The sequence below is a fragment of the Vulpes lagopus genome, chromosome 3 (genome assembly GCF_018345385.1).
Source record: "Vulpes lagopus strain Blue_001 chromosome 3, ASM1834538v1, whole genome shotgun sequence".
Lineage (NCBI taxonomy): Eukaryota > Metazoa > Chordata > Mammalia > Carnivora > Canidae > Vulpes > Vulpes lagopus.
In genome coordinates, this window is record NC_054826.1 from 54736477 (window position 1) to 54760630 (window position 24154).

Consider the following 24154-nt stretch of genomic DNA (forward strand, 5'->3'; position numbering starts at 1 on the left):
GCGTAAAGTGCATTAATTCTAGTCAATGCAAGCTGGCAAGAATTTCTTGAGTTGCTAGTACGGGCCCGTGCAGAATAGAGACCTGAAAGCAAAGAATGCATTGTCGATGACAAAAGCTCACGTCTATTAATAACTAATAACAGATTAGGACACTTGAGGACAGAGATAAAATATGACCAAGTCAAGTAACTCTGCAGAGGCGTCCAGCCTGCTAGCAGAAGAAACAGAATTCCAGCCTGGCTTGTCTCACTGTAGATGCTGCCTGTGCTGAATGTACCATTTATCTAAAGAGACAAAACCAATACACCTAAGCAATTAGAGATACAAAATCAACATTACAGTTACAAGCTAGATTGCCTCGCATTTTCAAAGTGAAAGCAGCTTTATTGTATTTCCTCTGATTATAAAAGTGATGCTTTCTCTCTGTAAAACATTTCAAACAGTACAGGGTTGCGTAGTGCAGGAGACAAACATCCCTACAGTCCCACTGCTCTGCCTAAGGCCGGAAATAGCCATTCAACCTACCGATTCGTCTTAGGTGTGCTTGTGTAGCATCTCACAAAAAGAAATGAACATTAAAGAGGTGGATCATACTACATACAATGTTAGGAGGTCAGTCCCTGCCCCCCCCCCCACAGACACACTAAGAAACTATTTGAAGGTAAAACTGCACTTCTGTTCTTCCTAAACCTTTATTCAGACACACTCAGTTCTTCTGGATTAATAGGTAATTTCTTGGCCACTTGATGCCTGCTTAGCTTCAGCTAGTTCAAGAATGACGGTACCAGTGCGCTAACGTCAGTCATCATTAGTATCATGTCACCGTCCTTGCTTTAGAAGTCGTCATTCTTGCCAAAGGGTCGTAGGTGGTCCACCTATGAGAGGTTAGTGCTCTACTCCACTTCTCCAGCACACGGCTTCATCGCTTTCCAAATCACTAGTGTCTGTGTGTGTGTGTGTGTGTGTGTGTGTGTGTGTGTGTTTGTATAAAACAAGTTAGGCCTATTTGGAGGCAATTTTGTGCAATTAACTCAGCCACTGCAGGTGCACGCTGTCCGGTCCAATGCACCCAGTGGTACGCATACACTTCAGCCCTCAAAACAAGGACTACATCCACTACCCTATTGTAGCCCTTCTTCCTCTCTGCATCCGACACCTTCCTCCCATTCCTGGCTCCAGGCAACCACTGATCTATTTTCAGGACCAATAATATTGCCTTTTCAAGCAAGTCATGGAAATGGGGTCGTAAAGTCTCTGGTGGCTGGCTTCATTCCCTGTGTGTGATGCATGTGACCTTCATCCGTGTGGTTACACAGGTCAGTAGCTTGTTGCTTTTTATTGTTGAGTAGTGTTCCATTGTATAAGTGCCACATTTTGTCTATCCATTCATGGATCACCGTGTCCAACATTTGGAGCGTTTCCATTTTGGGGGTAATTGTGAATAAAGCTTCTGGGAACAGCCACACACTGACCTTTGTATGGACGTACTTTAGATCTCCCTTAGGTAAGTGACTAGGAGTGGAATTGCTGGGTGGGAGAGTCAGTGAGTATTTGACTTTATAGGAAATTGCCAAATTGTTGTCGACTGTGGCTGCACTTTTTGCCTTTCAGAGCCTCACCAACACGTGGTAATGTCAGTCTTTGATTTTAGCCTCTCTCGTGAGGCTTAGTGGTGTGTCCTTGTGGTCTTATTTTGCATTTCTCCGATGACGTGTGAAGTTGAGCATACATAGTTTTGTGTTCACATTATCCTTTCATGTATTCCTGGAAAAATAAGTCCTTTTTCACTTTTTAAAAATTACAATTTCTTCTTATAATTGAGTTATAAGACTTACTCAGGTATAGCAGACACAAGCCCAATAATAAACTCATATCAGATATTGTCCTATAACTTTTGGATGCTCTGTTCCTCTGTCCTGTTTTTGTTTCTCTCACTCCACCCCCCACCCCTCCCAGGCTTGGAGGAAAGAGCTGATGAGTGGGTGTGGCCTCCCTTGTGTCTGGGCTCCCAGGGAACCTCACTACAACTGGGTCTTTAAAAATCTGGTGAAATTTCAGTCTTTTATTTTTCTTCTTATCTGCTGTTATTAACTACAACTTCTTTTCTTCCATCATCTATCAGAGATGAAACATTCCTTGTGTCCTGTCTGTCCTTAGAGGGGCTTCTCATCTTTTGCAGTTTGTAAATTTATCAGATGGTTGTGTGACCACAGCTCTCTTGGAGGCTAAATTTTTAAAAATATAGTTTTATTGATTATCTCGTTCTTTGTTACAATGAAAGAAACGTTGTCTTGCTGTTTTCCACGTCTTAGGCCGAGTGGAACTGCCTCCATCCTTGCTGTTAATGTGACAGAGAGACTCCATCACTGGCACCATTGGAGTTGGTCAGTCCTTCTATCCCTTTGTTGGCCCAGTGGGTCCTGCGTGCCTGTACTTTTAGATAGTGGAGGCTAGCACTGGGGCATGTCCGTGGTCTCCATCATGAATGACCTGGTTGCCAATGTTGATGGCACTTCTGCTTGTTTTTCTGGTCCCCTTCTCCAGCACCATTGGGGAGTATCCTTCTCCCGTCCTTGCTAAAGGTTTTTCATGAAGCCCCCATTTGTGACAGCTCTCTGGCCTATTTTACTCTTCTTTTAGTTTCTCATGGCTCTGCCCTCTGGACGTGTAACACAAGTTCTGTTGGGGCGTGTTTTTAGGAAGTACAAGCTTTTGCCAAATGCATGATTCCTTGCACACATATGTCCTGGGCTGAGACTTTCAGTTCTCCCCTAAATTCTTCGCTCCCACATGAGTCTCCTCTTGTTATAGCCTGTCCGGGGCTTCAGGAATGGCCCTGATGATCATCTTCTGTGGTTCATACTCTACGAGGCCCATATCTTAGTGGCTCTGATAGCCTGGAGTTCCCAAAATGAAATTTAACTTTTTTAAACAAAGATTTTATGGGGGATCCCTGGGTGGCTCAGCAGTTTAGTGCCTGCCTTCAGCCTAGGGTGTGATCCTGGAGTCCTGGGATTGAGTCCCACGTCAGGCTCACTGCATGGAGCCTGCTTCTCCCTCTGCCTGTGTCTCTGCCTCTGTCTCTCTCTCTCTCCCTCTCTCTCTCTCATGAATAAATAAATAAATAAAATCTTTAAATAAAAAGATTTTATTCATTTATTCATGTAGGCAGAGGGAGAAGCAGGGTCACTGCAGGGAGCCTGTTGTGGGACCCCATCCCCGGACACCAGGATCACACCCTGAGCCGAAGGCAGATGCTTAACCACTGAGCCACCCAAGCATCCCTACCAAAATGAACTTTAAAATTAGACCTTACTTTAGACACCCTGGCCACAAATGATATTCTATGCTCCGATTCTTACATTCAGTTTCCAAGATGCATTTTTGTGTCTAAACATGTTGTGCATGCATTTAGCTAAAGCTTAAAATGTGCAATGGACTCTCTGAAGCCAGGGCTGGCTGGATGCCCCAACTCAAGCTGAGTCAAGATGTGGGTGCCCCCTCTACTCCAGACCTCCCCAGGACTGCGATCCTTTGAAATATACATTGAACCCGTCTATTTACCCATAAAAATGGACAATAGAACAACAGCTGATAGAGGAAGTGTTGCTTTAGAAAAGTCCATGCACTGCCATGAGGATAAACCCACTGTGGCTGTCACTACGGCAGCCCTTATCTCAGCCGAGGCCGCACGCAGCTGAATGCAGTCACCGGTCAATGAGGGTACGGCTCAAACTGGACTCCGGCAATGGCTGTGAGGTCTGAGAGACGTGGTCATAAAAACTTCACTTCCTGCCTTCAGTGCTCTCTTGAGATAAGCTTATCACTGAAGTAGTTGGTCACTTAGTTGTAAAATGCGGCTGTAGGTTATTGATCTATTGTCTTGCTGGATATAGTTAAATATGGGATTTGGAGTTAAGCAAACCTACTTTCTTTCCTTCCCTCACCTCCTCCCCAGGAATTGCTGAGGCTCTCTATATGAAACTGGTCACACTCCGTCGCTGGGCTGTAAAGCAGTTGGATGGCCTCTCCTCTCCCCCCCACCTCCCCATGGAAAGGGATGACACTTTAAGAAACCTCTGTAACTAGATTATAGACCAGAAAGACCATTCTTCCAAGGAAGGCCTGTCCCATTTATGGTTAATAGCCCTGCATTTATTAAAGACAAGCCGCAAAGTCCCAAATCCCCACGTCTCACAACTCAAACGCTAACATGAAGAACACCCCGATTGACTCAGGAAATATATTTTCCCGAGACCAGTGGTTTATGAAATTTATTCTCCAATTGGCTGGTCTCTTGAACAGTTGTTTGTCATAATCAGATTTTGAAACCATATATCTCCTTTCAGGGGATGGTTGTGCTGTAACCTCTGGCTCTATCCACACTTCTGGTCTGGGCGCAGTAGACCTCCCGCATGAATGAGAACCACGGCTGTCTTATCAAATCGTGGCAGTTCTCGTTTTGTTTAACAGTGCTGGAAATTAGTTTTTCAGGCACTGATCTTGACAGGTCAGCTGTCAAAAGTGGGTGTCTGTGGCCATAAAATTCATTGATCCCATAAACAAAATCCTGTCTGCAAAATACAAGGGAAAGTCAGAACAGACGCCCTTATGTACAAATGAAATGGTCTGCAGCTGTGTGACTAAGTGTCAGGACTTCTCCCAGGGAAAGGTTTTTCTGGCTTCCCATTTATCAAGTCTATCAGCCTCATTTGGCTCTCGTTGACTGCACCTTTTTCCTAGGCATCCTGAACCAGGAGAACCAGGCGCCCTCGGGAGGGAAGCTGGATACCGTCTCTCTTAATCTGGGTCGGCAGCAAGTTTGGGAATCCACTTAAAGGCTTTGTTTTATTTCTTTTAAAAAGAAAAGTCCGCTGGAGTCTTCTGTTTGAGCTGTGCTTTTTTTCCGTGTTCTGGTCTGAACATATCAGGTGTTCAGAGGGATGGCCTCACTCAGAAATGAAGGGTTTCTGCTCTGGTCTTAAGATTTGGGCAAGAACACAAGGCTTTGTGAAAATGGGGGAGATTCACTCAGCCTGGGGCGCTTGGCTTGAGGCTGATGTGAGGGAATAATAAACTTCCCTGCCCAACTCAAGGATCCTGGTTCCTAGAACATGGTTGCACTTTGATGTGTTTGAAGGCGGAATTTTGGTTTCACTTTGAAGTATTTTTTCTTTCTCTGTCAGAGTACAGGATGCCCTGAAGGCCAGGGAGGCAGAGGTCTGTATTAAAAAACAAAAACACACAAAAATAAAAGCCTTTAAGTCCTGAATACTTGCAGGAAAAAAAAATAGGGGTAATTATAGGCTTGGAGGAATTTTTTTTCCCCCCTCTCAGGTACTTGCATTTTGATTTAAATGGCTTTGCCTTAGGATTGCTGTCCTTCTTTCTTAGTGGAGAAAGCTTGTCTGTCTTCATGGAGCTGGGCCTCAGCAGTGGCTACTTCCCTGTCTCCAAACCCAGTAGGCTCACCGGGCCCCGTGCCTTGTTGGGGAGGTCACAGAATGGGAGACGCCGTGCTGGATGACCCACAATTGCCTCTTCTAGGAGATGGGCACGCCTTGGCCACAGCTCCTTGCAGCCTGAATCAGCCCGAGGACTGATTCATTGGGTTCTGACGCTCAGGCTGGTCTTGACACACCAACTCTGATAATTTAACCCTCCATTCAGTCCTTAGTCGTACAAATGCGTGTGACAGGACCTTGTCACCTATGCTAGTTATGTTGATCAAAAGCATATTTTCCCTCCTGTGAAAGTAGTGAAAAACCTGTTGGAAACACAGAACAATGTCAAGAAGTTGCAATGATTACTCATAATTCCACCACCTGGATATATCCATATATTACATTTCAACAAAACTCCTCCCATTTTTACCACCACCCTTTTAAAAAACCATAATTGAGGTTTTATTGCACACAGAGGTTTATATCCTGATTTTTTTGTGATTATTATTTTATAGCAGATTATTTCAAAGTGATTTTTTTTTCCCTTTTGAATAGCCCCTAAGTGTTTGGTAGGCAGGGAAAGTATTCTTATTTCACTTTTTAGATAAGAAAATGGAATCTTAATGGAGTCAAATTTATGCAAAATTCTAAGCACCATGGTAAAATGTGCTCTCTGAGGTCACCCAGGTAAGTGGTGGAAACACAGCTAGATATAGATCAGTCGACTACCAAACTTATGCTGCTTTCATACCTCTGAGTTCCTCTCTTCTTCCCCAGATCTTTACCGAGTGTAGTAAGTTGATCTTTGAGAGGAGAACATGGTGTTCAAATCAAGGTTAGAAACCCTGAGATGGGAATAAGCAAGGCAAGGTCTAGTCCAAGAGCCTGAAATTCTAGACAGTTTCTGAAGACAGGGTTTTGATCGAAAGGGACAGGGTAACCAACCCAAATTGCACAGCAGGGTCACAACCTTAGGTCCAGCATGGAAGACAATGGGGATCATCTCTACCCAGCTCTGTGCAAATGGTGGAGATTGGGCTCATCAGCATTGCATTCGCTGCGAGCAGTGTGTTACACTAATGTAACATCTTGGATACGGAAAACTGGATGTGGGGTATATGGACAGCCTCTGCACAACCTCTACAACTTTTCTGTAAGACTAAAACTATTCTAAAGTGAAATCTTATTAAAAAAAATATGAGTTAAGAATGTACCAGGCCCAACCAAAGAGGAATGGTATTACAGGCAGAAGGAACTGGAGGAAGCATGCCATGTGAGGTGCATGAGGAGGGTGAGGCATTTGCTGGGGTGGGAGTGGACTGGGCCTACACAAACTTCAGTGAAGCTGATTGTCAGGCTTGATCTCCATAAGGAAGGCCTTTTTCTTTAAGGCCAGGCTTCAGAGTGTTACGATTTATTCTGCAGGAAATGGGAAGTCGTTCGAAACTTTTCCTTAACACAGTTCATGTTTGGGTTTATTTATTATAAAGGTACAAATCAGCACAATGGGAGAGGCTGTCAGAGAGAGGTTGGGGTTCATGAGATCAATGGAGAGGCTGCTGCCTTGAGCCAGGCAATGAACTAGAAGAGGGTTGTACCGTTAGGGACTGAGAGGCAGAGCCCTTCTCGCAGCTGAGCTAAAACTCTAGGACAGAGCTTCATCCCAACTGCTTTTTCCTGCCTCTCTTCCCCATCCTCAAGACTGATTACAACCCCAGGAGACAGACAGGTAAAGTTTGTTTGCTCAAGGCCAAGCAGAGCCCCATTCCCGGTGCTTACCCATGCAGGTGCTAGCAGGGAGTTGAGGTGCCCCTTCGGCTGTGTCACGGAGGTTTGGCAGCACATGATAGGACGTCAAGTCCTGCTGCAAGGCAAAATATCTGGTACGTGGCACTAACATGTCATTGTTAGGACGAGCTTGCCTTCATTAGGACTTTATCAGTCATTGAGGTGGTCCAGGGGCCTTCTTACCACCACCCAACCTAGGAGGGGCAGCAGATTACCCATCAGGGCTAAGCAGCTCCAAGGCTGTGCCAGCGGGCAGCCCAGATACACATCATGAGTACCCTGGTCCATATCGGAGGGTCCACAAGGTATAGGGAATCAACACCTCGATTCTTTTCATCTGGGTTGGTCTCTTCCCTTTGACCAGCATTTTAATCCAGATGCAAGAATTGATTCTGGATCCCAGGGCTGTTTCCTGAGATCCAAGGGGGAAACAGCCTTGGGCTTTCCTTCTCATGATGCCAGTTCCCAGAGTGTGAATTCTTTGATGTCCTTGAACAGGAGTTTTGGTAGACTTTAACTTTGCCCTTAACTGCAGTGCCCCTCAAATTAATTGGTGGCGGCCGTGAGAAGCTCCTGAGAGCACATGGCCATGCTCTTAACTAAATGATTCATTCATCACTGCCAGGCATCCTATAGCTTAGGATGGAGTGGGTCTTAGTTGGTATTGTGTCCAAAGTGACAGCCAGAGTTTCCAGGTTCCTTTTAAACTGCTTCGACAACCATGTGTCTCATTCCGGTGTTCCTGCCTCAGGGTTCTAGTATGTTCCAGATGGAATGGTCCCACAGATTCTGCAACTGTGGGCTCATAGTCAACGCTCGGAGTGCAGACCCTGCTGCAGATGTCAAGGCTAAGGGACATGCTGGGAGAGTAGAAGTGTCCTGAAGTAGTGCTACTGGTGGCTCCTTTAGGGCATCTGGTGACATTTCTCCACAGAGGGATGGCTCTGCCCAGCCTAACTAGGGGACTTGTCGGTTTTCTCTGATGAAGTAGATGCTGCCCACAGTGGTCTGATCTTTTAACTCCTTGCTACTTAAATGGTGGTCATGGTGCAGCAGCAGCAGCAGCAGCACCTGGGAGCTTGTTAGACAGGAATAACCACAGGCCCCAGAATCAGAAAGTGCATATAAAATCCCTGGATAATTTGTGTGCATATTACAGTTTGAGAATCACCTGCTTTAATCTAGAGCAGAGGTTTACAATCCTGGCTGTGCATTAGAATCACCTGGGGAGCTGAAATATTCATATCTAGCCCACCACAGACCAATTAAATTCAAATCTCTGGGGATGAGGCCCAGCCTTCGGTATGTTTTAAAAGCCTTCTTAAGAGAATCTAATCTGCAGCGACCTAAAAGGACAGGGTTTCTCAATGATGGTGGCTGGGGTTGCATTACAATCCCTGGCGCCCAAGTGCTGAGGTCCTGCTTAAGGTTCCTTGTACCTTTTTACCAATTAATGATGGAGAATCATTGATGAGATCAAGATTTCACCGTGGTTTCCCGGGCCTGCAGGGATGCAGAGAGGGGACGCCGTGCGAAGGACATTGCATCTCCTGTTGTTTCTGAGCCGTAGAGGGGCTCCCCAATTGCCCCGGGGGGCCTGTCAGAGCTGCCTCCAGCCTTGGGAGGGACTCCGCAGCCCTGGGGGGCTATGGCAGATACAGATCCTGGGTGTTCCAGGCCTGTACCTGCCTATCAAAGAGAATCATGACATCTGCCCCCTCAGCAAAGACAGGCCGCGAGCTCTCGACCCTGCCCGCAGTGGGCATCGGGGCGCAAGGTGAGCCGGACGTGCTGCTCACCCTCATCTTGCCCTGGTGGCAGCATTGGCTGAACTCAGGGGCCCTCCGGCCTGGGCAAGTCACAGGGTAATTAAAGAAAGAAGACACTTTGTGGGAGACATGGTGATCTGACCCCCATGGGCGGACAGGATAACGTTAGACAGAAATGTTCATTCTGGAAACAATTTCTTACCAACTGGCTTTACTTGAAGGATGTGACAAGTCCTCCGAGTTCCAGATGAGTTGCTGGAGGGAGGAAGGGGGACCTTCCGTCACTCACTTATTCTTTCTAAGGTTTTAAGGTGGCCTTGAGTCTCCGGGACATGGGGGGACCGCTATCCTCCCAGTGGCGGCACCCAGGATTCCGGTTTGAGGGCCACGGTCCTGGGCTGCACACAGGTGCCTGTTCTGCCCCTCACACTCCCTTTTTCCTTCACAGCTGGCAACGTGGGACTCAGAGAAAGGCCTGAATGGCAGCCTGCAAGAGAGGCCCATGGGCAGCCGCCTCCAAGGACTGACTCTCAAAGTGGTGACTGTCTTGGTAGGATCACGGGCGTTTTGGGGAGATTCACCATTTGGGCTTTGGAGTTAGGGTTTTCTCTCTGTTTGGCTTCATGCTGGGCTTGGGGGGAAGGGGATCTCGGGTAGTGGCTTGGGGGTTCATAAGGCCTTTCTGGCAAATAATTTTGCAAGTAATGAAGGAAGAGGAGGGTTGGAGATTCTGTCCCAGGGCCTTCCACGGAGGTGACTGAGCTGCTCTGGAGAAGAACCACTAATCTCCACGGCCAAACTTCCAAGCAGACGCAGCCCTACCTGTTCCTGGACGTAAACAGTATCTTGACCTCCTGGTAGTCCTCTGGAGAGCTTTGCTGGCAGCCAGAGTCCTCAAAGGTGCTTGGAGGAGGCCACTCTTCCAGCACCCAAACTCGCCGATGGCCCCGTGGGACACAAACTTCACAACAAAGACCGTCTGTTGCAGTTTTCCTGCATGGTAGTCTTGGAATCATAGACTTTTACACCTTTAAGAGACTAGAGGAATCTTCCGACCAAGTTCTTCCTTCAGCTTTTCAGGGCTGTAGGAGACATTTTAGATTCACACGGTTCAAATGGTCCCTGTGTCCCGTCAGGTGCTGATGTCTCTTCAGCCCTAGAAGCCTTTGGCAGCAGCGTTCTCCTCCATCCCGTGTGCACATCACAGAATAAGCATTATGCCATAACCCCCCACGGCCCCAGGGACACTAATGAGATATATTCTCTGGGGCCATTTGCCCAAAGTCTTGTTCGGTTTCATACGAGTGTGATGGGGAAGGCTAAGGCTTTCTCCAGAGGACCACGTGCCCTGCAGGAGCACACATGTCACAGGACAAAATGTGTGAATGTGGCTTTGGGCTCAGGAACGGCGGGCTTTAATTCTGTCCCAGCCTTTGACTTATGGTGTGACCTTCTCCCATGAATCAGAATCCATTTTCTAGTACAATCTGATGGATGTAATATTGTCTTCTCTCAATCTAATATCATAGAGCTTTTATTGTTGCTCTTTATCCTGGATGAGAAGTAACCACATTTCTCATGCGGGTCCTGAAGAATTATGGCATTTCCTAAGGACAGAGTCCTGAATGTCACAAATAAAGGAATGAAAACAAATCATGTCATTCTGGCAATGGGGTTCCGAGCAGAGGCTGGGAAAGTGTCACACAGCACAAGTAAATCTCTGTCCCTCCGTCAATGTGCTGGTGGCAGGGATCTTCTTATCCACCGCGCGCCAAGTGTCCATAAACTGCTTTAAACCAGGGCTGAGATCTTCAGACCTCAGGCCTAAGTTGGGTGAACACATGCCCACGTCCGCAAACATTCTAAAACAGATTCAGCAGGTTGGTCTCTCCAGCAGTACCCTGGAAAGGTGTGTATCCCGGAACCCGTGATTTAATTGAAGAGCATTCGTTCTGTTGTCCTCAGGAAGAGCCTTTCGTGATGGTGGCTGAGAACATCCTTGGACAGCCCAAGCGCTATAAAGGGTTCTCCATAGATGTCCTGGATGCGCTGGCCAAGGCTCTGGGCTTCAAATATGAGATTTACCAGGCCCCCGATGGCAGGTACGGCCACCAGCTCCATAACACCTCCTGGAACGGGATGATCGGGGAACTCATCAGCAAGGTAGGTCCCGGGGCCAGCCCACGGGGTTGGGGGGGGCACCTTGCCTGCCTCTGCGGTGATCCCTAGATTTGGCCCATTAGGCATTTAGAACTCTGGAACTAGCTAAGCAGATTACAGGTCACCACTCTTCACCTACTAGAGCCCTCTCTTCTTGAGCCCACCCCGCCCCGCCACACCCCACCTCTGGGTTCTGTCTCTCACTCGCTCACACTCTGTCTTCCTTCCGTACCCACTGCTGCCATTTCTCCAGAGCCTGCCCTGTAGCACACCCTTCCTGCAACCCACCCCACGTTTGGGCTGAAATAGGAACTTGGTTCTCGCGGGCAGTGTTAGTGAGTGCTGATTCTTTTCCCCCTCATAGCTCACAGTGGGGTGTGTCTATACAGATGCACGTGTGTGAGTGTGTGCGTGCGTCTACACTGTCGTGTGTAAGTGATACGACATTCCTCAGATTAATTTCACATAATTACTCTTCCTCTCTTCTATAGAGCCTGGGTCCTCATTGAGACTCATGGTATGAGGCCAATTCACTGTGTCCCCATCCTCACCCCTGTCACCCCAGACCCGTGGGTCATCTCCTGATGGTTATTTATGGTGGTGGCATCTGCTCCAGGCCTCGCTCCCTAGTGCTGCTGTTGCCACCATCTCTGACGTTACAGACATCACCAGGGGACCCCAGTGTTCTGACTGCCCTGCCTCCCTCCGGTGACCTCTGTTTGTGCTCCATGGCAGTGTCTGTACCCATGCGTTCTGTTAACATCTTGCATGTTGCTGTCACTGTTCCACTCTGACACTACCACCTGCTGTCCTGACTCTTTTGAACTTTTGGTCCTAAAACACAGGTCCTTTGCTTTATAGACCCAAAAAGGCACACACAATCTCTCCAATTTCTCCTAAGTTATTTAAAAAACAATTTTATTGCAGTACTATTTTATTTATTTTTTTATAATAAATTTATTTTTTATTGGTGTTCAATTTTCCAACATACAGAATAATACCCAGTGCTCATCCTGTCAAGTGCCCCCCTCAGTGCCCGTCACCCATTCACCCCCACCCCCCGCCCTCCTTCCCTTCCACCACCCCTAGTTCATTTCCCAGAGTTAGGAGTCTTCATGTTCTGTCTCCCTTTCTGATATTTCCTACCCATTTCTTCTCCCTTCCCTCTTATTCCCTTTCACTATTATTTGTATTCCCCAAATGAATGAGACCATATAATGTTTTATATATAAAATATACCCATTTCAGATAATTCAGTGACTTTTAGGAAATCTACTGAGTTGTGCCAACCATCTTCATAATCTAGTTTTGGGGAGCATCTGGGTGGCTCAGTCGGTTAAATGTCTGCCTTTGGCTCAAATCATGATCTCAGCCCCTTGTTGGGCTTCCTGCCTCAGTGGGGAGTCTGCTTCTCCCTCTCCCTCTGCTTCCCCCCACCCCACCGCCCCGGCTCGTGTGCTCACACACTCTCTCTCTGTCTCAAATAAACAGAATCTTTTAAAAAACAATCTAGTTTTAGGATAATTCCATCAATTCAGTGAGATCCCTCATACTTATTTATAGTTAATTCCATTCCTGACCCCAGCCCTAGGCAGCCATCAATCTATTTTCTATTTCCATAGATTTGCTTTGGTGAACATTTAATTTAAATGGAGTCATACATGTTTTTTTGTGTCTGGCCCTTTCCACTTAGCACATGTATTTGAGGTTCATCTTTTTTTAAGATTTTTGTGTCCTTATGATACCGCATCCTTCCCTGGCTGGCATACCCTCAATATTTGACCAGATAATTCTGTGTCCTTCATCTTTTGTGATTCTCTTTGTTCTTGGTTTCTTACTGTACTGAAACCCTGACTTGATTATATTATCTACCCTCTGAATCTGACATCCAAGTTGCTGCATTCAATTAGAGAAGAAAATCACAAATCTGCCCAAATGGATGTATGAACATTGTGTGGCCTCCAACCTGAGCTAGGCCTTCAGGACAGACTGAGTTCCTTAACTTGTCCTTTGTTGGACCCCTTGGCTATATCCTTTAGAGACTGTTTCAAAAGTTTGTCTTTCTCTTTAAGCAACCTAAAAGTCTTCCCTCCTAAGTAAAAAAAAAAAAAAAAAAAAAAAAAAAAAAATGTGCTCCTATATTAGGCAAAGAAATGGAGATTTGTGGGCTTGAAATACTATTTCAACTACCTATGAAATTCACATCTGCAGACACCTGCTCTAACCTCCAGTTTCAGAGGTGGGAGTGTTATGACCCCTCTACTGGGGTCATAACTCAATCTCCCTGTGCTTCTTCTAGTCCTGGCTTCATAAATTACTTTCCCTTCTTCCCATGTTATGAACCTGTCCTGCTCCACAAGATCTCTTCTTAGTCCTTACATATGCTTTGAATGCTCCAAATTCTTAAAAGGAAATCTCTGGATCTTGAGTTTTTAAAAAGAGAGGCAAGAACCAGAGATACAAATATGATAAGTCTAAGAGGAGAGCTTCACCCTCATTACCTCCAATATTTTTTCTTTTTACTCTAGATATGTTGTTGGATTTCACAGTTTATTTATTTAATTTTTTGGATTTTATAGTTAATTTTTTAAATATTTATTTATTCATAAGAGACACACAGAGAGACAGAGACACAGGCAGAAAGAGAAGCAGGCTCCCTGCAGGGAGCCCCATGTGGGACTTGATCCCAGGACCCCTGGATCCCGCCCTGAGCCAAAGGCAGAGGCTCAACCACTGAGCCACCTGGGCATCCCTGGATTTCATAGATTAGAATATCAGTGTATTTGTCAGTCTAGCCCACATATTAAACCTGATAAAAATCTTTTCCTGATAAAGTCTTTTTATGTATGTTTTCCCAATGTAATTTATTTTTTAAAAGATTTTATTTATTAGAGAGAGAGAAGAGAAAGAGGAGGAGAGAGAGAGAAAGAGAAAACCTGAAGCAGACTCCATACTGAACATAGAGCCTGACACGGGGCTTGATCCCACAATGGCGAGATCATGACCTGAGCTGAAACCAAGAGTTGGCTGCTTGATCGACTGAGCCACCCAGGCACCCCTCTTTTCCCAATTTAAATATGCACATTGGATCAGTTGTCAGAGCTGATTATTCTAAACTAAGCAGTTCTGATGATGCCTCCTACTTAAAGGTCCAAGAGCCAAGATTAGGATGATCAGTGTATATTTTGATGCTCTTGTGGTTGGAGTGGGGACTATAGGCCCATTATTACCCACCATCATCCCCCGGGGCCTACTTATCCTAACCTCCACCAGTCTTGGCACTTTCATCTTGCAGTCTAGTTCCATCTTATTGGAGTCTTCGTCTATTTTTAAAATTAAGCCCATCTTAGAAAGCAAAAATATTGCAAGGTGCTTTTTAAAGTCCAGCGTGCCCAGAAAGTCCCCTCCCAACATGGCTTTAGTATATGAAGAATCAACCCATATGTCTGCGAGGCCATGAATTAAGGGCTGATCAATGATAGTACATTACCCCTTTCGTCTTGGAGGATATTACTCTCTGGCATAAAGTCTGCATATAAAACAACCAGGGACTGGGACATTAATGAGATTTCTAGTAGTTGTACAACTTACCGCATAATTCTGAAGCATCTGAAGAGAGGGAGACATCCATGTGGGCTAATGGAAGCTTGGAGAGACTTGATGAAAGTATAGAAAGGATGCAGATAAGTCTAGAAGAAGATAGAAGGAAGGGCCTTCTTGGTGGGAAGCAGGGCGGGGGTAGAAGGAAGAACCGGCAAAAGAGGAAGATAGTGGAAGTTTCCGAGAGCAACAAGAAAGTGAAGAAAAACTATAATTCAAACAGACAACTTAGTGTTTTTTGTTTTTTTGGTTTTTTTTTTTTTTTTTACAATATTAGAGGTCACAGGTTGTCACCTCTTGAATCTGTTTCCTCTTGACAAAACAGCCCAAAGGGTAGAGGGCAGGCCTTGCCCCGGGGTGGGACCCTGCAGGAAGCGGGGACCAATGCCTGATGAGTTGGTTTTGCCTTTCAGAGAGCAGACCTGGCCATCTCTGCCATCACAATCACCCCGGAGAGGGAGAGCGTTGTGGACTTCAGCAAGCGCTACATGGACTATTCGGTGGGCATCCTGATCAAGAAGCCCGAGGAGAAAATCAGCATCTTCTCTCTTTTTGCTCCGTTTGATTTTGCTGTGTGGGCCTGCATTGCAGCAGCCATCCCCGTGGTGGGCGTGCTGATATTTGTGTTGAACAGGATCCAGGCCGTGAGGGCTCAGAGTGCTGCCCAGCCCCGACCCTCTGCTTCGGCCACCTTGCACAGTGCCATCTGGATAGTCTACGGGGCCTTCGTACAGCAAGGTACATGTCCTGGTTTCCCGATGTCGCCGGAGCCCCAGGGGCCTGAGAGAACTTGCCCGCTGGCCGAGTTCTTAGATAGGTTTTGGCAAAGTCATTTTAAACGCAGTTTTATTTCATCTCTAGGACAGGACCAATATCAGGCTGCCCCCAATTTCTCTGAGTAATACAGATAGAAATTAAATGAAGTGACAAGGAACTCAACTTCAAAGCCCGGTTCTCCGCTTTAGATAAAATTAACTTTGGAGTTCTGCTTTGCACTCTTCTCCCTCCCACATTAGGTTGATTGTTATGCATCCGGGGTTGTCAGATGAAACTGAATCTTGCTTAAATTTGCAGTCTTAATAGGCAAAAAAAAAAAAAAAAAAAAAAAAAAAATCACAATTGCTTTTCAATCATCTAAGCAATACTCCATCCATTCTTGAGATACAAAGTCTCCTTCCTCTGTGAAGTCTGGAGAGCACTTGGTAAGTTTCTGGTTCGTGCAGTTTTGACCTAAACTATGAATTGCAAAGTTCCTAATGTGAATGTTGGCTTTGTTTGCACCATGGCAAAACATGTATCGCCTGTTCGCCAGGTTATATAAGATTAGTCGGTGAAACGCTTTCTTCTGCTACCACCGAAGGGACCGAGGAGAAATAATTGGCCTCAACGGGGCAGCTTCAGACTACAAGTCACAGGCAATGACTTCTGAAAATCCTAGGAAAAAAGTCATCTAGTGAGGGCTGAATATTAATAAAAGTGAGATCTCATTTCTGAGGTTTATAAGAAAGCCAGGGAACCCTCCAGGTAGGAGGTAATTCTATATTTACAGAATTCCTGAGACTACTCTCTATGAATTCGAAATGGGGAAAGGCTCTTACATCAGGTTGCAGCCCTGGAAGTAGGCAACCCAGTGAAGTCCTGGATCTTTGTATTTGGTGGTCCTCCATCCCTTTCCAAGATGGATAATCTTTGGATTCTTTCCCAGAATTGTCACAGTCCCCCACAACCAGCCAGCAACTCAGTTCCCTGATCCCTAGCCCAACCTCTTGGTGGTTCCTTCAGCCCGGCTGCAGGGTGGAGCTGGAGCATTTCTGTGGGGATGGGAGTGAGCACGAAGTCCAGAGCCAACCACTTTGCTGGCCTCCTGCAGGTGGCGAATCCTCCGTGAACTCCATGGCCATGCGCATTGTGATGGGCAGCTGGTGGCTCTTCACCCTCATTGTGTGCTCCTCCTACACAGCGAATCTTGCTGCATTCCTTACAGTGTCCAGGATGGACAACCCCATAAGGTAAGATCCATTCCTCCCTCCAGGTCTGGGATCATGCAGCTCCGAAAAGCTGTAAAGACAATGTGGCCTCGTGTTATAGAGGTAAGCAGACTCAGATCCCAGATCTGCCGTTTGATCATCGTATTCAATGCATTGGAGAGCTTCGCTCCTCTTGTATTTTACTTCATACACAATTATATAAATGCATAAATGAATTAAATAATACTTCTCTGAACATTTAAATGCTGCTTATAAGACTAAGAAATCAAAACATTAAAAATTAACAAATTAAATTTCCTCAGGCATTTAAACGTTGATTACAAACTTATTTAATCAAAATTTTCTAAACATTAAATTAAAATTAATTAAGACCACAAGTCTAAGATATTTTCCCAAATCTTCAAACACCTTAAACTTATTTTTAAAGACATGCCACTATCACAGTGATTAGAAAACTTATTTCACTTATACTTGTGAAATTATTGAAATCAGAGAATAAAAACATTTCTTTGTTTTACCAAAGTTTTAAAAATATGGTGTAAAAGAATTAGTTCAACATAGTGGAATAACATGGAAGCACCTTTGTTTTAGGATCAGAATTCCACATACTGTGTAAATTGCAGATGAACTTGGGCCAAGTGAAGGGGTGTTTGCAATGTGGTTGCTGAAGTGACCGTGGGCACTAGTCTAGTCTGCGTTTCCTCCGGTACCATATTGGCCACAATATCCCCTCTCACTGGATTCCTGATTATCGTGTTGTGTAATTTCTCCCTTAATTCATCATACTCACTATCACTATATGGATTCTTTTGACCACAGCCCTACCTGGTCATCCGTACTTAACTAGCTTCTATGGCTCCCAGCGGCCTATTTAAAAGAGTTCAGACTCTGGCCAGGATTCAAAATTTAGTATGATAGCATCCAGTCTTATTTTTCAGTTGGCATTTTTATTGAGATAATTATAGATTCACATGCAGTTGTAAGAAATAATGCAGAGAGATCTCATAATACCCTTTAACTGGTTTCCCCCCATCGTCACATTTTGCAAAACTGTAGTCATCTTATCACAGCCAGAGTATTGACATTAAGAGAACTGGCTGATTCTATTCAGATTTCCCCTCTTGTACTCATTTCCCTGCGCACATGCATGTGCATGCATCTGGTGCTACACAGTCTCGTCACCTGTGTAGATGTGTGTATTCATCACCACAGTAAAGATGATAAAGAATTTTATTCCTACGAGGATTCCTTGTATTTTCCTCTTATGGCCACACCCATCTCACACACACTTCTTCCCCTCTAGTCCTGCTCTCAAACCCTGGTGACCACTCATGTGTTCTCCATTTCTAAGATGTTATCATTTCAGGGCACCTGGGCGGCTCAGTCAGTGAAGCGTCAACTCTTGATTTCAGCTCAGGTCACAATGTCAGGGTCCTGGGGTTGGGCCCCACCTCCGGCTCATGCTCAGTACCAAGTCTGCTTGTCTCTCGTCCTCTGCTCCTCCCCCCTGCTCACTCATGTTCTCTCTCTCTCTCTCTCTCTCTCAAATAAATAAGTAAATAAAAATATTTAAAATGTTATCATTTTATATATGTTATATGAATGGAATCATAGCTTTTGGATTGCCTTTTTCATTTAGTGCCATTCTCTGGAGGTTCATCCAGGTTGGTGTGTGTATTAATAATTCATTGCCTTTTTGCTGCTTAGTAGTATTACATGCACCACAGCTTGTTCGTGAGTTCACACACTGGAGGACGTCAGCTTGTTTGCGCCCTTATGCAATTATGAAGAAAGCCACTATACGTATTTGTGCGAAGGTTTTGGTGTGAACACAAGTTTTCATTTGTTTGTGATACATATCCAAGAGTGCAATTGCTGGGTCATGTGGTAATAGCAGGTTTTATAAGAAATTATGTTTTATAAGAAACTATCAACCCGTATTCCAGAGTGACTGGAACTTTATATTACTACTAGTGGTATGGTAATGATCCGGTTTCTTCGCATCTTTGCCAGCATTTAGGATTTTCACTATTTTTTTATTTTACCATTCTGATAGGCATGGACTGATATCTCATTCTGGTTTTAATTTGCATTTCCCTAATGAGCAATTGTGTTGAACACCTTTTAATGTGCTTATTGCTAACTATATAGTAACCTCTTTGGTGAAATAACCATTTGAGTATTTTGCCCATTTTCTTTTTCTTCCTTTCTCTCTCTCTCTCTCTCTCTCTCTCTCTTTTAGAGAGAAAGAGAGCACACATGCATGAGCAGGGGGAAGAGCAGAGGGAGAGAGAATCCCAAGCAGGCTCCATCGCAGCACAGAGCCTGACTGGGAACTCGAATCTCACGACCCTGAGATCATGACCTTAACCCAAAATCCAGAGTGGGGTGCTTACCCGACTGAGTAAGGAGCCCCTTGCCCATTTTCCAAATCGGTTGTTTGACTATTACTCTTGTGTTTTGAAAGTTCTTTATATATTTTAGATACTAGTTCTTTGTCAGACATCTTATTTGTAAATATTTTCCCCACTCTGTACTTTCTCTTTTCAACATCTTAACAAGTTCTTTCACAGAGAAAAAAATGTTAATTCCTGTGAAGTACAATTTATAAATTTATTCTTTTGTGGATCATACCTTTGGTGTCAAGTCTAACTCTTGCCTAACCTTAGACCATGAAGATAATCCCCTGTTTTTTCTGTTTTTCCTCAAAGTGTTGTAATTTTACATTTTACGTTTCAGTCTACAGTCAATTTTGAGTTAATTTTTGTATAAGGCATGAGGTTAAGTGAGTTTTAGATATATAATTCTGTTACACACACACACACACACATATATGGTTTTGTCTATGAACGTCCAGTTATTTTAGCATCATTTATTAAAAAGGCTGTTCTTCCTTCATTAAATTGCTTTTGTAATTTGTCAGAAATCAGTTGGGTGCATGTGGGTCTATTTCTGAGTTTTCCATTCAGTTCCATTGATATGTGCCTGTGCCTTTGCCGATACCACACTGTCTTATACCACACTATAGCTACAGAGTAAACCTTAATATTGGGCAGAGTGACCCCTCTCATTTTATTTTTCTTTGTTCAGCTTGTTTTAACTATTCTGGGGCCTGCATATTTCTACTCAAATTTTATAAACTTATGTTTATAAAAAATTTTCCATGATTTTGATAGGAATTGCAATAATTATAGTTAAAATTGCATTAAACCAATAGATCATAACTTGCTGAGACCATCATGAATGGGTATTAGATTTCTCAAATGCTTTTTTTTTTCCTTGCTTGACAGGACCATATGATTTTTCTTCTTTAGCTTACTAATATGATAGATTACAGTGATTGTTTTTCAAATGTTGTGTACCTTGAACGAATCTCCCCTGGTCATGATCTATGATTCTTTGCATATATTTCGGATTCTTTCTGCTGATATTCTGGTTGAGGATTTTTATATCTAAATTTATGAGAATTGGGCAACCCAGGTGACTCAGCGGTTTAGCGCTGCCTTCAGCCCGGGGTGTGATCCTGGAGACCTGGGATCAAGTCCCATGTCAGGTTCCCTGCATGGAGCCTGCTTCTTCTGCCTGTGTCTGTTCCTCTCTCTCTCTCTCTCTCTCTCTCTCTCTCTCTCTCTCTGTGTGTGTGTCTCTCATGAATAAATAAAATCTTAAATAAATAAAAAAATTTATGAGAATTATCAGTTTTCACTTTTATTTGTTGTGCTATTTTTGTCTAGTTTTGGTTTCAGGGTAGCACTGGCTTCATAAAATGATTTAGGAAGCCTTCTTATCTTCTGTTTTCTGTGAGAGATTATATAAAGTTGGTGTTAATTCATCTTCAAATGTATAATTCTCCAGGGAAACCTTCTAGAAGATTCATGTTCTTGGAGCTTTTAAGTTAATAATTAAAAATTTCAAAGTATAGGGCAATTCATATTGTCTATTTCATCTTCAGGTTTAGTTGGTTTATAGTGTTGTTCATGTTTTCCATTTAGTTGCTGATCTTCTATTGTTGTTGTTGATCAATTATTGAATGTGGGATATTAAAGTCTCTAGCCATTTTTTTCAGAACTGCCTATTTTTCCCTTCAGTTTTATCAATTTTGATCCATATGTTTTGGGACTCTATTGTTAGGTGTACATATGTTTCTAATTGTAATTTTTTATATTCTTATCAAATGACCCTTTTATATACTGTTCTTCTTTGTCTCTTACAAAAACTTTTCCCTTAATGTTTACTTTGTCTGGTATTAGTATCCCACTCCAGTTCTCTTTAGGTTATTGTTTGAACAAAATTTTTTTATTCTTTTATTTTCGATCTATTTGTCTTGGAATCTAAAGTGAGTCACGTCCGTATAACATATAGTTCAATCATGTTTTTTCATCTGTTCTACCAATCTCTGCTTTAATTGGATAGTTTAATCCATTTATATCTAATGTAATTAGTGATAAGGAAGAAATTACTTCTGCCATGTTATTATTAGTTCTTTTTCTGTCTTACACCTCTGTTGTTCCTCGTTTCTTCCATTACTTCTTTCTTTTGTGTTAAATAGATATATTCCATATACCATTTTGATTCCCCTGTTTTTCTTTTACTATATAGAGTTTTGAATTATATTTTTAAGTGGTAGCCCAAGGCATGTCAATTCCCATCTTAATTTACAACAATGTAATTTGGATCAAAGCCAACTTTATTTTAATAGTATGAAAAAATGTTTCTCTCTGTTTTACTCCACCTCTGCCCCAGGAACTCCTTTATGAAGCTGTCGGATCCCTTACTTTTTTGGGAAGTAACAAAATTTTTCCCAATTTATTCAATGGATGCTCTTCTATATTTAATTTTTAAATTCTTTTTTTTTTTTACTTATTGAATAAATTTCATAATTTGTTTCAAAACAACTTTAATTTTAATTTTTAAATTGTGATGAAATATACATAACATAAATTTTATCATTTTAATTATTTTTAAGTGTACAGTTTATTTATTTTTATTTTTTTAAGATTTTATTTATTTATTCATGAGTGACACAGAGAGAGAGGCAGAGACACAGGCAGAGGGAAAAGCAGGCTCCATGCTGGGAGCCCGATGTGGAACTGGATCCCGGGACTTCAGTATCACGCCCTTGGCAGAAGGTAGATGCTCAACCTCTGAGCCACCCAGGCATCCCTTAAGTGTACAGTTTAATGTCATCAAGTATATTCACATTATTCTATAAACATCATCACCATCCATCTCTAGAATGCTTCATATTGTAAAACTGAAAGTATATACAGTACTCCCCATTCCCTACTTTCCCAGACTCTGGAAACCATAGTCCTGTTATCTCTCTATAAATTTGACTACTCTAGGAACCTTGGATAAGTGAAATAATACAGTTTTTGTCCTTTCGTGACTAACTTATTTCACTTAGCATGTCTTAAAGCTTCATTGATGTTGTAGCGTGTGTATAAATGTGCAGCATATATATCACATTTTGTTTATACATTCATCTGTTGAGAGATGCATCTGTTGCTTCCATCCTTTGGCTATTTAATAATGCTGTTTTAAACACAGGTGTATAGGTATATGTTCAAGCCCTGGCTTTAAGTACTCTTGGGTAGAAGTGGAATCGTTGGATCATATGGTAATTCTATGTTTAACCTTTTTTATTAGGAACTACTTTATCATATTCTACAGCAATTCCACCATTTCACAGTCCCACCAGCAACTAACAAGAATTCCAATTTCTTTACAACCTTACCCATACTTATTTTTTGTTTTGTTTTTGTTTTGTTTTCATAATAGCTATCCTAATGGGTGTGAAGTGGTATCTCATTTTGGTTTTGATTGGCATTTCCCTAATAATTAGTGATATTGAGCATCTTTTCATGTGTTAATGGCCATTTGCATATCTTCTTTGGAGAAATGTCTGTTTAAGTTTATTGCCCATTTTTAATTAGGTTGTTTTTATTACTGGGCTGTAGTTTTTAATGTATATCCCAGGTATTAATCTCTCATCAGATATTGTAAATATCTTCTCCCATTTTATGGGTAGCCTTTTAATTCTGTTGGTAGTGTCTTTGGATACAGAGAAGTTTTTAATTTTGATGAAGCCCATATTATCTATTTTTTGTCAGCTTTCCTTTTATTGTCATATTTAAGAAATTATTGTCAGATCCAATGTCATGAAATCCTTCTTGAATGTTTTATTCTAGGAGTTTTATAGTCTTAGGTCTTATATTTAAGACTTTGATCCATTTTGTTAATTTTTATACATGGTGTAAGGTTAGGGCCCTATTTCATTCTTTTGCATGAGGATACCGGGTTTTCCCAGCACCATTTATTAAAAAAGACTGTCCTTTCCTCATTGAGTGGATTTGTTTCAAACCTTTGTTTGAAATGATTTGAATATAAATGAGATCTGGGCTTTTTATTCTATTCCATTGGCCTGTGCATCTCTCTTCATGTCAGTGCACACTATTTTGATTACTATAGCTTTGTAGTACATTTTGAATTCAGGAAATTGGAGATCATCAACTTTATTCTTTATCAAAATTGTCTTGGCTAATTGGGGACCCTTGAGGGGGAAATTTTACAATGGATTTTTCTATTTCTGCCTGAACCATCATTGGAATTTTGATAGAGATCACACTGAATTTGTAAATTGCTTTAGGTAGTATTGACATTTTAACAATATGAAGTATTTCAATCCATGAGCATAGATAGGTGTCTCTCCATTTATTTGTGTCTTTAACTTATTTCAGAAACATTATTTGGTTTTCAGTATATATGTCTTTTGCCTTTTTGATTAAGTTTATTCTTAGGTATTTTATTCTTTTTGACATTATTATAACTGGGGTTGTTTTTGTATTTCCATTTCAGAGTATTCACTATTAATGTACAGAAACGCAACTGATCTTGGTTTATTATTTTTTTTTAGCCTACAACTTTGCTGATTTATTTATTAGTTCTAGTATTTGCAGTTTTTGTGTGTGTCCAATTTTAAGGTTTTCTACATATCAGATCATGTTGTCTGACAGCAGAGATACTTCCACTTCTTTCCTTCCAACTTGAAAATCTTTTATTTCTTTTTCTTGCCTAATTGTCTGACTATGACTTCCAGTACTATGTTGAATGGAAGTGGTGAAAATAGGCATTCTTGTCTTGTTCCTGACCTTAGAGGAAAAGCCTTGAGTATAATGTTAGCTTTGAGTTTCTTTTATATGGCCTTTATTACATCAAGGTAGCTTCCTTTTCTTCCTAGCCTGTTAAGTTTTTATCATGAAAAGGTATTTCATTTTGTCAAATGCTTTTCCTGCCTTGATGATAATGTGGTTTTTTTCCCCCTTCATTTGGGTTGGAATTTTATACTGATGGATCTTGGTATGTTGAACTATCCTTACATTTCAGAATAAATATTGTTTGGTCC

The 24154-nt window shown here is 42.6% G+C and overlaps 1 protein-coding gene across 3 annotated transcripts in view; it reads left to right on the forward strand.

The window, feature by feature from the left end:
* GRID1 (glutamate ionotropic receptor delta type subunit 1) overlaps nt 1-24154 on the forward strand; it is a 638733-nt gene that overhangs the window by 513086 nt on the left and 101493 nt on the right. For all 3 annotated transcript variants that reach the window (XM_041750337.1, XM_041750339.1, XM_041750338.1), the window contains exons 9-12: nt 9450-9551; nt 10967-11164; nt 15175-15499; nt 16632-16770. In XM_041750337.1, the coding sequence (XP_041606271.1) occupies nt 9450-9551; nt 10967-11164; nt 15175-15499; nt 16632-16770 (764 nt within the window). The remainder of the gene's footprint in view (nt 1-9449; nt 9552-10966; nt 11165-15174; nt 15500-16631; nt 16771-24154) is intronic.